The sequence below is a fragment of the Neofelis nebulosa genome, chromosome 3 (genome assembly GCF_028018385.1).
Source record: "Neofelis nebulosa isolate mNeoNeb1 chromosome 3, mNeoNeb1.pri, whole genome shotgun sequence".
Classification (NCBI taxonomy): domain Eukaryota; kingdom Metazoa; phylum Chordata; class Mammalia; order Carnivora; family Felidae; genus Neofelis; species Neofelis nebulosa.
Window position 1 is genome coordinate 85748980 of NC_080784.1, and position 15532 is coordinate 85764511.

Here is a 15532-nt window from a genome sequence, read left to right on the forward strand (position 1 = left end):
ATTTTCCATTACTTACTTCATTCAACAGGAGATGTAGCAGAATAATGACTGCTATTTCTGGGGGTGGGGGAAGGCCCAGCAATCTGTATTTATGTTTTGTTTTGTTTTGTTTTGCTCTTTCTAGGTTTATTCATGTGTTTATTTAAGTAGGCTCTATGCCCAACATGCAGCTTCAACTCACAACTCCAAGATGGAGTCACATGCTCTTCCATCTGAGCCAGCCAGGCACCCCAGCAATCTGTTTTTCTGATAGGTTGTTGTTTTGCTTTTGGTTTGGTTTTGGTTCTGGTTCTGGTTCTGGTTATGGTTTTGGTTCTTGTTCTGGTTCTGGTTTTGGTTTTGGTTTTGGTTTGAAACCCCCCAAGTAGCTGAGGAGTTAAAGTAGGATCTAGAGTAGTATCTGTCTCCTGAAAAGGGGAGGTATGGAAGCACCACGTACTATAGCCACATTTCTATGCTTCCATTGTCTTCCCTTCACTAACCATCCTTTCCACTTCATGGAAGCAGTCTGAAAAAAAATTTTAGTAGGGAAGAAAGTGATTTTAGTAGGGAAGAAAGTGGAGTAGGTAGGCCCCAGCCACACCAGCAATCTAAGCAAAGTGAAGCTCCTACATGGACTGTCCTCATGAAAATTATCAGAATAAGAATGCATTTTTGCTGATTATTTTCCTTCGTGTGAATGTTTTCACAGAGATACTATGGAAAGTGTTTTTCTTTGGGGTGTGGGGGTGGGAATCAGATATTCAAAGTTTCCCTTCAAGAATATTGCATCCCCATTTTTAGCATTCTAATTTCAAAATAGTGATTTTTCTGAGAATAATTAATAATTATCTCCTAGGAATTGAATTATATTTTCTCCCTATACCCCATTCCTTGTTTTATATCCCGGTCACATGAGTGGTTTGATGTTGACACTGTCTTCTATTCATGTTAGCCACTTATGTCCATTGACCCAACCTCACTGACCCTTTAACCAAGTGATTGTTCCATCTTTGATTGTATATTCCTCTTTATTTCAACTTAAAGACACATGTGACCAGCCTGTCCTTTTCAGCATCATCTCTTAGTGATTTGCCTTTGGACTCATTTTCAAGTCTTAGATAAGTGATGCCTAGTCTTACTCATGTAAAGTGACAGACACCTCTGCCTGGTCCTTCCTGTGGTTCCCTCTCTTGACCTTCCTATATCTAGCTTGCCCACAGAGTTTTCGTAATCTCACAAAGAATTCCTATTGTATACCACAGTTCTGTGGGAAATCATAGGGGAAGAATCAAGTCTTTGAAATCAAATAGAATTTCTAATTTAGTTATATACCATTTTAATGTTGCATGTTATCTAACATCTCTTTCCTAAAGTCTCCTCATCTCTAAAGACGAAGTCCATAATGTTGATCTAATGTGGTAGTTTGGAAGGTAAATTAGCTCATTTCATTATACCAGATGAAAATATATAACAGCCTCAATCTGCCTCTGGGTTGGAGTCATCTCTCTTCTCCTCTCTTCTTTGCTCCTTTTCTCTCTCTCTGCCTTTCCTCCATGCCCTGTGCAATACAGTGAAGACACAACCCTCAAACAACTCTTGGACTAGTATTAGAGACAGCAGTGTAAATCCATAACTTTAATCTACTTTGTAGATGCCATAAAGGAAAAAGAAGTGACTTTCAAAGCTCAGCATTCTCTCCCTACCAGCTGGGCAGGATCTCCTTTCCAAAAGATAAAGACCAGGATGAATCTATTTAGGGGCTGCTGCTGAGTGTGTCTTCAATAAAAAAAAAAAAAAAAATTGACTATGTATGAATCGTGTATTGGTCTTGCATAAGAAACTGCTCAATTTCTCACTCCCAGCTTGAGTGTCCTCTAAGTATTTCATGACTTCAATGTTGTTCTACTGTTTACCACCTAACCTTTTACTATATGGTTGTTGGTCTCCTTCAGTGAACATGCTTCACTCTGCACCTCATGCCAATAAAGATCTCTCTACTGGCCATATAAATATTACCTTTTCGGTGAATATAATCCTATAACCCAAGGTGAGTATAAAGGAAGAACATATAGTTTTAGTATGTAAAATTATCCTTTTATATATTCTTATATTCAGGCTCTTGGAGATGTAATCAAAAGAAGTTGGTTAACTCCTTATATTACTTTATATAAGAAAGATAGCATGCAATCTTATTTTGATTTTTGATCAAAATATAAAGTTCTTCTCAACATTGACAACAGAAAGAGAGTTGAAATTTATCTCATGTGCAAAGCTAATCTGGATAATTAAGAATAATCCTTTCCCTTTTTTCCCCTTAATAACAGAGTTTATTCCCAGTGTTAGCCAAAGAGTTGTTTCATTTTTCAATTTAATAGTTTTAAAGATGCAGTCCTTGGCAGTGATTAAGACATATTCAGAATGAGTTCCATTAGGTTTGTTATTGCAGTCTGGAATGTAAGCTTCTCACCAAATCCCAAATAAGTGATGTCAGGACCTCAGCTTGCTTAGGTTTCCCTACATTTCATCCCGGAAAAAGTGAGCTTCTTTAGATCTCCTGGGTCATAACTCAGGGATTACACCATCTCCTTTTCTCAGACAATAAGCAGGGATAAAGCATTTTATAGATGTGATTGGTGTCTTAGTTTCCCTTAGAGAGAAAGTGCTTTTAATTTTCGGTAGAATAAATATGCCCTGAGCGGAGATTTTATTCTGATTATTTATGATTAATAGCATATCTCACACTCAGGATTACAAAATGATGAAAAGCAAGCTTGATTCATTTAGGAAAGCCAGAAAAATAGGATGTCATTTTTCCAAATTATAATAATTTTCCAAGCACTTTCATAGAGACTATATTATTTGGCTCCCACTGCACCATGGTGAGGTAGGCAGGGCAAGAATTATTATTCTAAACTGTAGATGAACCAACTGTGGTTCCCCAGAAATGAGGCAGTTTTCCCTAGGTAGCATGTCACTTACAGGTGGACCTCAAACTTACCTTTTTAACTTTGAATGTTCTACTTTTCCCCACCACCTATAGTATGCATACCTGTAAACCCCCATATTTGTTTATTATGTTATTCAACTTAGTCTTTACAAGATAACCATCGAATAATCCAAACTCAACTATAGTTCTTTTTTCCTAGATTTATCTTACCCCAAATTAGTTTATCTGTTTATAAACCAGCAAAATTAACTAGAAAAACTAACAAAAAAGTACTATAATTATATATTCACACCCATAAATAATGTTTAGCTAATTATCTGGACATCTTGTGATTCAATCAAGTTGACATTAAATTAACCATCACAGATGTGGAGTCAGTGACTCCATCTAAATGATGTGGTGAAAGGAGCAAGAAAGGAAGCTACAGATGAGAGCCTACCATGATGACAACTATGTTTAAAATGTTTATTAAGAAATAACTTTTGGAGCTCCTGGGTGGCACAGTTGGTTAAGCTTCCCACTCCTTTTTTTTTTTTTTTTAATTTTTTTTTTCAACGTTTTTTATTTATTTTTGGGACAGAGAGAGACAGAGCATGAACGGGGGAGGGGCAGAGAGAGAGGGAGACACAGAATCGGAAACAGGCTCCAGGCTCCGAGCCATCAGCCCAGAGCCCGACGCGGGGCTCGAACTCACGAACCGTGAGATCGTGACCTGGCTGAAGTTGGACGCTTAACCGACTGCACCACCCAGGCGCCCCAAGCTTCCCACTCTTGACCTCAGCTCAGATCATGATCTCATGGTATGTGATTTCAAGCCCCATATTGAGCTCTGTGCTTGATAGTCCAGAGCCTGCTTGAGATTCTCTTTCCCTTTCTCTCTCTGCCCCTCCCCTGCTTATGTGTTCTCTCTCTCTCTCTCTCTCTCTCTCAAAATAAATAAATAAGTAAACTTTAAATATAATTTTAAAAGAGAAAAAGAAAGAAATAACAATTTTTATAAATCACAGAATTCAGTGTCATGAATTGCCCTAAACCAAAGCAGATGCTAATCAGAATTGGTAAGATTGGTGACAAGGAGGTCCCCTAGTGTTTGGGGCTGTTTCCAAGAAATAAATCAACCACAGTAACATATTACATGGCTGTAGCATGTAGAAGTTCTCAGACCTAGTGTGGTTACAAGCACCTGAGGAGCTTGTCAAAATTTCAGTTTAGGGTGCCTTCTTTCCAGTAGTTCTGATCAACTTGGTGTGCGCGAAGGATATGCATTTTAATTCTCTAGGTCATTCTGGTAGAGGTGATGTGAACACCACACTTTAAGAATTTCTATTATCTAGAGCTTTCAAATTCATACAGACAGAAAGTACAGTGATGGTTGCCAACGGCTGGGGGGAGAAGGGTGGGGAGTTCACTTTTAAAGGGTACAAAGTTTCAGTTGGGAAGATGAAAAATCCTAGAGATGGAAAACAGTGACGGTTGTATAATAATGTGAATGTGCTTAATGCCAGTGAACTGTATACTTAAAAATGGTTAAATGGTAAACAATGTTACGTATATTATCACAATAAAGAGGAAAAACAAGAATTTTGAAGACAAATGATTATTAGTTAACAATATTGTTGTGTTTTTCCTTTCTTCCTAAGTGTTGATAAAGAATATAGGTATGTACAGTTTAAAATATCATAGGTTGTGCTCAGTGATGGATTAATATTGTATAGTAATTCGTCATTGCTTTATGACAGAGAAAAAATAATGAAGTAAATAAAAATCTATGGCACTTAAGTGTTGCTTTATTAAGGGAAAACAGATTTCTTGTATATTCATAGTCTGGCCAAATTAATGGGAGTATTAGAACTAATCCCTCCATATGCATTCTAATGATTGCTCCTCCCATGCTTCTCTAATGTGGATTCTTCAGATTTTGCCTCACCTTGTATTTGCAATAAACTTGTGTAGTGATGCTCATGCCCTTTTCAGGATAGGGTGTGGGCCAATGTGGGGAAGAGCCTGAACTGCATTATTGCCATGGTGGATAAACTGATTGAAAGAGATGGTGGCAGTGAAGGCGGTGGCGATGGCAGCAAAGATGGAGAAGAGGACCCTTCTCTAGTGGACTCCATCATAACTCGTCCAAGGGGTAAGGAGTCATTTTTTCCCAATCACTGACTGAGTAAACAAAATGAGAAAGTCATGATAAAATGAGATAGAAAAAGAAGAGTCAATAGAGCCTTTGATGAAAGTGCTGATAGCGTGCTTTTCCACTGCTCTGGCTTAGAGGATAGAAGGCTATTTATCAAATTGCATCTCAGTTGTGTTTTCAGAACTGCTAGCAATGCTCACTTGTTTTCTTTTGCTACATAAAAACCGCCTTGAAAGAACAGTGTTTTCTTTTAAAGATTCTGACATAGTTTAATCTATTTTGACACATTCCTCCAAATTTTTATTAGGAAGCAAAACAAGCATCTGCTCTTAAAACTCCGAGAAACTTCTAGGGACATCAGGACACAGTATCTCATAATGGTTCCTGAAAAGAATGCAGTATGAAAAAATACTTTTTGCCTTAAGTCTAGGTTTTCATGGATACATGTATACACACATGCTTACACATGCATACATGTCTAGGTGTATATATCTGTGTATACACACAGACACATACATAGATACTTTCAAAAGTATGACTTATTACAACTTTGACTAGCAAATATGATAACCAAAAATTTAATTATGGTTGTGTCCCTATACACGGCTTTTATATCAAAATTTTTTTTGTTAATTTGATTAATTTTGACAAAAGGGCCAGGTTGCCCCAGCCCTTTTGGTATCTTAAGTATCTGGAGAGGATAAACAGTATTGTCCTGCTGTCTTCCTCTGAAATCCACATTTCCTTTTCAAGAAAATGAGTCATTAGAAAATATGGATACTTATAAAATTAAATTTATGTTTTTCCCAATTTGTTTTCCTGATTTTTCATTACTCACATTTTCATCAGGAGTTTAATTATATGAAACATCAATCTTTCATCACTTGATTAACAGTAGAACCATTTCTAAATTATGTTTGTAAACTGTGGCTTTCTAAAGTTTTCTTACTGTCGACGGTCTTCATCCTCAGTAGAAGATTCACACAAGGGAAAGTTTATGCCAATGTTCTTTATGTTCATACCTACTTGTTTTAACTATATATGGGGATTTTATTTTTTAAATAACATCAGTTTTATTAGTTAATGGATCTAATATCAGTTAGATTCATGTCAGTTCCATAACTTTTACATGAATCAAAATGAAAGCATGTCATAACTTATGTCATAAAGATGTAGTATACTTCCATTTTCTTTAATTGAACATTTATTGACTATCAACTGTAAGCCAGACACAATACTGTGCTCCAGAAAATGAGGTGAGAAGTATAATCCATTTTAGTGACTTTTTCTGTCCATTGATGGGTTTCAAGGCATAATATTTTTGTTAATTTTTTTTAATTTTTTTAATATTTTTTTATTTTTGAGAGAGACAGAGAACATGATCAGGGGAAGGGTAGAGAGAGGGAGACACAGAATCTGAGGTAGGCTCCAGGCTCTGGGCTGTCAGCACAGAGCCTGATGTGGGGCCCGAACTCACAAACCATGAGATCGTGACCTGAGTCCAAGTTGGATGCTTAACCGACTGAGCCACCCAGATGCCCCTAGGCATAATACTTTTTTTTACTAGAAATAAAATGCGGGATACTGAATTCTGCCACATGTATTTTGATGTTCCCTGAAACATCTCATTGATAAGAACAGAGTGCTAAATTATTTGAAACTATATATATATATATATATATATATATATATAATCCATATCTTGTATTTTATCAGAAAATTATATCTGTGTGATCAAAATTACATTTTCAGAAGTAAAAATATTTGGCAGATAAATATTTGGTAAGACTAGATGAATCACTTTCATTTGAATGTGAAGTATTCTTTGGGTATAATCTAACACCAGATAGAAGCTGCCCTCAATGTAGAACTCACAACTTGATTGGCTCTGTGAAAGGTTAGAGTGAAATTACAACATAGTGCCCTCTAAATTATTTTATCTTTAACTTATTATCCATATTTATTTCATCCATACTTTTTTATGTTATAAACATTTTAGGAAATAAGATACTTTAAGTGTGTAAAATAAAATATATACTTTAGTCTGATAATGATTTAATACAGTATCATCAAATAATTTCAAAGTTAAAGATTTTGTTTACATTTAACATGTTACACAATTGCAAATACAGTGCATGTTTTGCAGAGGATAGTGCTACATAAAAAAAGATGCTTAACATGTATAAATAGATGTCTTACAGATAAATCTGTGCTCAAGTTTACTTAAAATACTTATGGATGTACTGCATAGTTGGACTGTGATTGATTAGCCCAATCAATTATGTAATAATAATATTGCTTTATTATATAATAATAATAATATATTAATAAAATACTTCTTGTTGTCATTATAGTCTTCCTGTTAAGGTAGGAAAAAAGCATTTTTAGTTTTTACCCTGGCTTTTGTCACATAAAGCAATGCAATAGAGAAATTAATGGTGGTTTTTTGAACTAATATAAAGCAAACAACCTAAAGTCATGCACTTACCTACACTACCCTCAAAATTATTTCACATACAGATATTTGAGATACACATTCACTAATTATATGTACCCCCAATTTATATGTAGTTTTAAATTTTATTAGAAAAATAATAAATTAGAAAATTTGCAAAGAACAACAAATAGGATTATGTATAATTTCTATTTTATTTCAATCAGACATAAACATTTGGAACATATCCTATGTTTACACACACACACACACACACACACACACACACAGTAAGCAAACTGGAGTACGCATTGTAAATACAGAGGCACTTCTTGATATCCTGCTTATTATTATATCATGAATATTTCTTGAGAAACATTTCTAAAAATGTGATTATGACACTAAACTAATTCATCAAAAGAGAAACCACTATTTTAGAAATTTAATCATTATTATATTAACACATAAAGCATCTTTGAACATTTAAGTTTTCAACTACATCTTCTACATTTCCCCCTAAGTTAGATTGCTGGAAGTGGAATTATTTTATAAGGAAGAGGTATCCCTTCTCTCCCATGTATTCATTTATACAATTCTATTTATATCAGTGTGGACTCATGAATGCTTATTTTATCATTTAGCTTATAATCTAATAATATTATAATATTTATTTCAGGCTCAAACTTGTCTGGAGTTAGCCATTAGGAGTTCTTTCAGGTTGGTTTCAGTGGCCTTCTGACATGTTCTTCTGTGCACAGACTAGTTCCTCCCTTGTTTTCTTTCATACTGACTCTCTTACTTTCCCTTACTCACTCACTCCCCTACCCTCTGGCACCATGAGGTATTCTAGGTTCATTTGTATTTTCCCTGCCCCAGCCTTAGGTTCAGCCATTTTCCAGGGAACTCTGGTTTCTTCTATTAGAAAATGGCATGTAGAAACCAAATGTGTGTGGGTAGGTATCTCTTTAGCAACAGAAACTCTCACCAGCAGTATCTACAAGCACCTTTTAACTACAGCCTTCCCTGATCTCATGCTACATTGGGTGAAAAACATCATATTGTAATTTGCAATTTATTATAACTGTATTTGTAACTGATTGTAATTTATCTAGTTATTAGTGATGTTTGACATCATATAGCTTAATTCTGTACTTCAAACTATTATTTTTTGTAGTAAAATCCATTTCTTCAACAGCCCCAGTTTTATCCCCAGCTCCTCACTGGGGTGGAAAAACCATTTCATTCTTTTCTTTTTATGATTAATAAATGAATTGATTCAGTAAATGATTGCGTCATCCAGAATTTACTGAAATGTGTGATGTCGTAAATACTGTTAGGCATTTGTTACCACATCATTTATTATTGTTCTGTTTTTTTTTTCTTTCTATATTACATTCTGCATATATTTTTCATCAATTTCTGGACTTTTTCTTCTGTTCATATGTTTTTGACTATTGTGTTTTATATTCAGATATATTTTGAAATCTCATAGGGTAAGTTAACCCTATGACATATTTCCCTCTCTTGATCACCATCTTTTATTTTTACATTTTAGCTGTAACTCATGTTTGTTTTGCTGGTGTATGTATATGTATATATGTATATGTATACACATCATGATGTACATGGTGTACATATATGTATATGTACATATACATCATGATGTATATGTACATATACATATATACATATCATGTTTAAACACATGGTCCTCTGATTTGTTGCTACCTTTTCCCATTTTTTAAATGTTTATAACCTGCAGATATTGTTTCAAGTTGTGCATTTTTCTTTTGCAGTGTATTTATTTAATAATGTTTTAAATCTGGAGGTTTAAAGGGTTTTTGTTTATTTTAGATCCAGGATTTTAAAATATATCTTACTTCATAAATTTCTTTTCAGAGCTAATATAAATAGTGTTGAGAGAACTAAAACATTCTCTACTATTCTGAACATGAATAATGGAATACCTTTCCAAACCTACATGGCTTATATATATTCATAGTTTTTCTTAATGAACAAGATTTTTGTGTACTTCCCTACATGTTAACATGCTTATTTTTTAATTTTATTTATTTATTTTTAGAGAGACAGAGACAGCATGAGTGGGGAGGTGACAGAGAGAGAGGGAGAGAGAGAGAATCCCAAGCAAGCTCCCACTGTGGGGCTTGAACTCACAAAACTGTGAGATCATGACCTGAGGCAAAACCAAGAGTTGGATGCTTAACCGACTGAGCCACCCAGGCGCCCCAACTTAAACATACTGTAAGCATCTATAAGCATCCACTGTATGCATGGGACCACATGCCTTTAATTTTGTAACAACTTGAAGACTCACAGATAAAATCAGTGAATATTAGAATCTTGGATTTTAATGTGCCCTTAAAGATTATGTAATTAAACCTCCTAAATTGTGTTAAGAAGCTTACGCATAGCATCTCTGCCAGTTTTCACACAGCCTGTGGTACCCATCTCCACTGATAGAAAACCATTTTTTATTTTCTAGAATGGCATACTCCAGATGTTGATCTAAATATGTTCCCTTTATTTTACCCACCGGCCCAGGTCTAATTCTGTATAACAAACAGAACAAATCTACTTTCCTTTTTCCACATTATAGTCTAACTTACCTGAAAGCAACCCTCATGTCCTTTTTGAATTGCCACTCCTTGGTCATTTTTCAAAGGAATAGCATCCAACACAGAGTAACACAGGAGGACCACTTTCCTACTTTCAGATACTATTTTTCTATTAATGATATCTAAGTTCACATTAACTGTTTTGACAGCTGCATTTTACTACTGCGTCCAATGCTATCCAAAAACCTCGGTAAATTTGACATATCCTTCAGGCTTTCAAGATTCAAGTAGTTTTTAAGCACCACTGTGTGCTAGATGTTATGAAATACTAGGGGCACAAGGAGATTAAGACACGGTCTATCTCAATTCTACTGAAGAGACAGATGTGCAAACCCATGACTGCAGGATGCTGCACTTTTGAATATACTCTAATAAAGACCTATTTCTCTCATCCATCATATCTACTGTCCAACTCAGGTTTATTTTATTCACATTTCACAACTATTTTCTGTTCATTCACACAAGTAAAAGATAAAAATGATGGCAAGACAGAAATAAATACAGACCCTTGAGGCACATCACTAAATGTGTGTGTGTGTGTGTGTGTGTGTGTGTGTGTATGCATTGAAGTACACTTATTAATCACAACTGTTTAGGGATGTGTGTTCAAGCAGCGATATATTCTCCCATTCGTGTTGTTGCATGCCTGCATTTCTCTGTCTTCCACAAGGTTACCATGAAATGTCCTGTGAAAGGCCACTCTATGTCTCTGAAAACTTTTTTCTAATATGCCCAGCTGTAAGTCCTGTCAAAAAGGAGATGAAGTTCCTATGATGTGACTTTTCTCATCAAGCCCATGCTGGCTTCATGTCATCACTGCTTCCTCATACAAAGGAGGTAAACGTCCATGCAGACCACAGAATTAGTTTACTTACTACCGATTACAGTTTTACACTCACTGATACACATGTCCTTTCCTGCTTCCTAATTTTCTTTTAGCTTACAAGGTGCATTTCACATTTCCTAGTGGGATCTGAGAATTCACTTTTTCTCCAGGCCTTTCACTTCATCTTTGCCTGCCTCCAGTTAACCCAATTGTTTGGTAACTACCAAGAATTTGTCAGTAATTTATCACTAATTATCAATGGCTTCCTAATGCCAAAGATTAGTCATCTGAAAAAATGTACCACAACCTCCAAAGAGGGACAAATCTAAGGTTTTAGCAAATCACTTTTTTTAGCAAACCTCTTTCATATGTGTGTGTGTGTGTATACTTAAATGCTTATTCATTTATTTTGAGAGAGGAGAGAGAGAGAGAGAGAGAGAGAGACAGTGTGTGTGTGTGTGTGTGTGTGTGTGTGTGTGAAAGGGGGGAGGGCAGAGAGAATGGGAGACAGAGGATCCAAAGTGAGTTCTGAGCTGACAGCAGGGCTCATAGCCATGAACCATGAGATCATGATCTGAGCTGAAGTAGGATGCTTAACCGAATGAGCCACCCAGGTGCCCCTCTTTCCTATATTTTATCTTTGGTTGGCCAGAGTAGTTGTCTGCCTAATAAATTTGAAATACTTAAGGATTAGAACCATTAATTAATTAACACAATTATGCATAAAATAGTTCATGTCATTAAGCTTATGGAAGAGACACACTAAATTTGTGTTAGCTGGAAAATAAAGAAGATACTTTCATTAATTCAATATATATGTGTTGAGCATCTACCCTGTGTCATGCTGTCATAACCCTGCTCTTACAGTATCTTGGGTGAGCAAATAGCATTTAAAAGAAGATACACAGAGGGGCACCTGGGTGGCTCAGTCAGTTAAGCATCTGATTTCAGCTCAGGTCATGATCTCACGATTCATGGGTTCAAATCCCATGTCAGGCTCTGTGCTGACAGCTCAGAGCCTGGAGCCTGCTTCGGACTCTGTGTCTCCCTCTCTCTCTGCCCCTCCCCTGCTCACACTCTCTGTCTCTATCTCTGTCTCTGTCTCTCTCTCTCAAAAATAAATAAAATAATGCAAAAAGTTAAAAATGAATAAAAATAAAAGAAGATACACAGAGATTTTCCAAGAATAGAATATACAAGATAAAAGACTTAGAAGAGGAAATATGCATTTAAGAGTCATTACCAGGTAGATAGATGAAACTAAATAAAGTGTGAACACAAGGAAGAGAAAAATATTAAGGAAATCCATACTACAGAGGTATGGGTCATAGAGATTGCCTTCACCTGAGGAATAGGAAGCACAAGTGGGTAAAAATCACATGCAACTTGGGTACCAAACAAAGGTATCAAGAGAGAAAATAATCACATTACCTTGTTAAACCTTCTTTCATTCATATTTATGTGACAAGCACTTGCTAAGCCTTTACATTCTTGCCTCCGCCTTACAATAAGCTTGTAGGGGAGGTTCTATTTTTACCCCATTTTATAGATGAAGAACTTAAGCAATACTTAAAAGATCACAGAACTGGTAGGTATCTGAGCAAGGATACAAATCCAGGCAAAATGATTCCTGATTGAATTTGTCAAAAAGAATCTGAGTCCTCAGAATAACTGTTGGCAAGAAATCCTTAGATCTTAAGAGCAGTTCTGCATATGGACTTACTTTATGGTTAGATATCAGCCATATCTAATACTTGTTTGCTGAAATTTTTCCTGATCTTTCAAAGCCCTAAATTCCAAGACCCACACTTGCCACTTCATAATGCTTTGTCATTTTCTTCCACCTCATCTTACCTCATCCTTCATAATCTAGACACACTGGACTCTTTTGAGACCTCACTTTGTACTTTTCACTGCTAGGCCTTCAAAGGTTTGCCCATATCTTTTCCACAATCTCAAACTTCACATCCTCTGAGGAACCTTCTCTGGTCCTTCAGGCCAGAGCTGGTTTTATGAGCATGGGATCATTGCAAGTGCACAGGGTCACCAACACAGCAGGGCCATCTGCTCTGGGTTTAATGCTCTGTAGTCACCATCTTGCCTTCTTAAAAATTTATCTTTGTGTTTTAAATAAAGTCCAATGGGGCAATGGAAGCCATGCCTGGAACTTTGAGATTTGATTCACCTACAGTTGTGCCTCCCATGTTCTCCAATGCCTGCCCAGTTCCCTCATCCTTCTCCTAACCCAGTGACCTCTTTCTGACCCCATTATCACCTACCAAGGGGCCTGGGTGCAGGTGTGGAGATAGTTAGGGTCAGGATGGATACCTTTGAGACTCTGCATACATGTGTCACCATGCCGAAGAAGGGAGTATGACATAAAAGAGTAAGTAAAATCTCAACCATGACAGGTTGAGAAAGATACCACTGAGGAAGAAAGGAGGAAGGTTGTTTGCTCTCTTTGAACAGGGGTCTCTCACAATTTAATTTTTTCATTGAATTCTGCAAATTATGCAGCCATACTTTCTTTTTTTTTTCAATATGAAATTTATTGCCAAATTTGTCTCCATACAACACCCAGTGCTCATCCCAACAGTTGCCCTCCTCAATGCCTATCACCCACTTTCCCCTCTCTCCCACCCCCCCATCAACCCTCAGTTTGTTCTCAGTTTTTAAGAGTCTCTTATGTTTTGGCTCCCTCCCTCTCTAACCTCTTTTTTTTTTCCTTCCCCTCCCCCATGGTCTTCTGGTAAGTTTCTCATGATCCACATATGAGTGAAAACATATGGTATCTGTCTTTCTCTGCAGCCATACTTTCTACAAGGGCTTCAAGTACAAAGGCCCTCAGCTGTCATATAGGGTAACATGAATGAGTCAAATGAATTGGATGGTTGGACACTGGGACAAACTAGGAAGTATATATCCTTCAAAAGAGGGCCACCACTCAGATCCAGCCAATCCTTCCCACAAAGGAATCTGAACCTACAGTTACCATATCTTCTGATTTTTCAAGTAAATCTGAATTTTTATATGAAACATTAAAATTCTTTAAAGGTCAATATTTGACTTGGAAGAATTGTTAAAATATGAGGAAGGCCAAATAAAATACCTTTGAGGGCCAAATACGACTGGCCCATGGACCACTATTTTGCAGCCTCTGAATCTCTGGTTTATTGAGATGCTGTTTTAAATGTCATCTCCTCTACTAGACTTGGCTCTGTGAGAAAATATGCCAAGTATTTGTGATTTGCTCTTGAATCTCCAGAGCCTAACATAATTCTTGGAAAGTCATAGAGGCCAATATTATGAAATAAAAGCCTGGTCACCTTGATCTATAACTGCTACCTGACAAGAAATGCTTAGGCAGGTAAATTTTATATTATTAAGTGAATATCATCAACATGTGTGCGTGTTTATGCGTACATACATGAAAATCACTATATTATCAGAACTTATACTCAACATTAGATAATTATTTCAGTGGATTTATAATATGAAACATGTATTTTATTTTGTAAAGTGCAAGGTTACAAGCACAAAGCATCATTTTCATCAAAGGAATTAAATATTAATATTCATGAATTTCATGAATTTCTACACATAAATGATTAGTATTACATTGGGAAAGAAGCATCAATGAATCAGGCTTTTAAAAACTCATAAGTTAACAGGTAAAAATGGCTTTTAAAATACACTTACTAGCTAAAAAAAAACCAATAAAAAATAATTAAAATATACCACAGATATTTGTATTATAAAATTAGGATTTCAATAATAATTGTACATTATGAAATTTTCAAATATCCTATCAGAAAACTAATGTGTCCCTTAAAAATTGTGCAATGAATTACAATGTAACAAAACAACACTTGACTCAGCTCCAAGATTCTTGGCAAGTTCTCAATTTACTTATTTGGCTATAACCTTTGACAGATAACTTACATTTTTTGGACCTTACTTTGTGGGCAAAATAAAGGTCATCTGCCAAGTTTTGAAGGTCTCTGCCAGTTCTAATGTATGAGAATAAAGGTGCCACATTATTTAAAGTGATTTTTTTTCTTTCATTCATTCAACATATTTTAAGTGAGTACCTACTATGTGCCAGGCACTATTCTAGACAATGAAGATAAAACAATAAGCGAAACAGGCAAAACATCTGCCCTCCCATGTTTGTACCAGAGAGACATTAAAACATAATAAATAAAGGTATTACACAAGATATTAATGGTGGCAAATGATGTGGAAAAATATGAAGCAAATAAGAGGGTTTTGGAATATCGTTAGAGGGCAGAATTGAAGTTTAAGGGGAGTGGCCAATGGCTTTATTGAGAAGTTGATGTTAGAACAGAGACACAAGGAGAAAAAGATAGAGCCATGTGGACATCTAGGGGAAGGATATATTGGACACAGAAAACAACTACTACAAAAGGCTTGAGACAGTAGTGGCCCTGCCATGATCAGAAAACAGCAAAAATGCCAGTTTGGTTTGAACAGAGAAAGAGGAGGGAAGAAAGTAGAAGATGAATTTATACAGGTAACTTAGAGAAAGGATCATGTAAGGCCTTTGTAT

General features: G+C 35.9%; 1 protein-coding gene across 12 annotated transcripts in view; it reads left to right on the forward strand.

The window, feature by feature from the left end:
- The window catches only part of INPP4B (inositol polyphosphate-4-phosphatase type II B), a 775173-nt gene that overhangs the window by 660921 nt on the left and 98720 nt on the right, over positions 1-15532 (forward strand). For all 12 annotated transcript variants that reach the window (XM_058721302.1, XM_058721291.1, XM_058721289.1 and 9 more), the window contains one exon: positions 4904-5063. In XM_058721302.1, coding sequence (XP_058577285.1) covers positions 4904-5063 — 160 coding nt within the window. The remainder of the gene's footprint in view (positions 1-4903; positions 5064-15532) is intronic.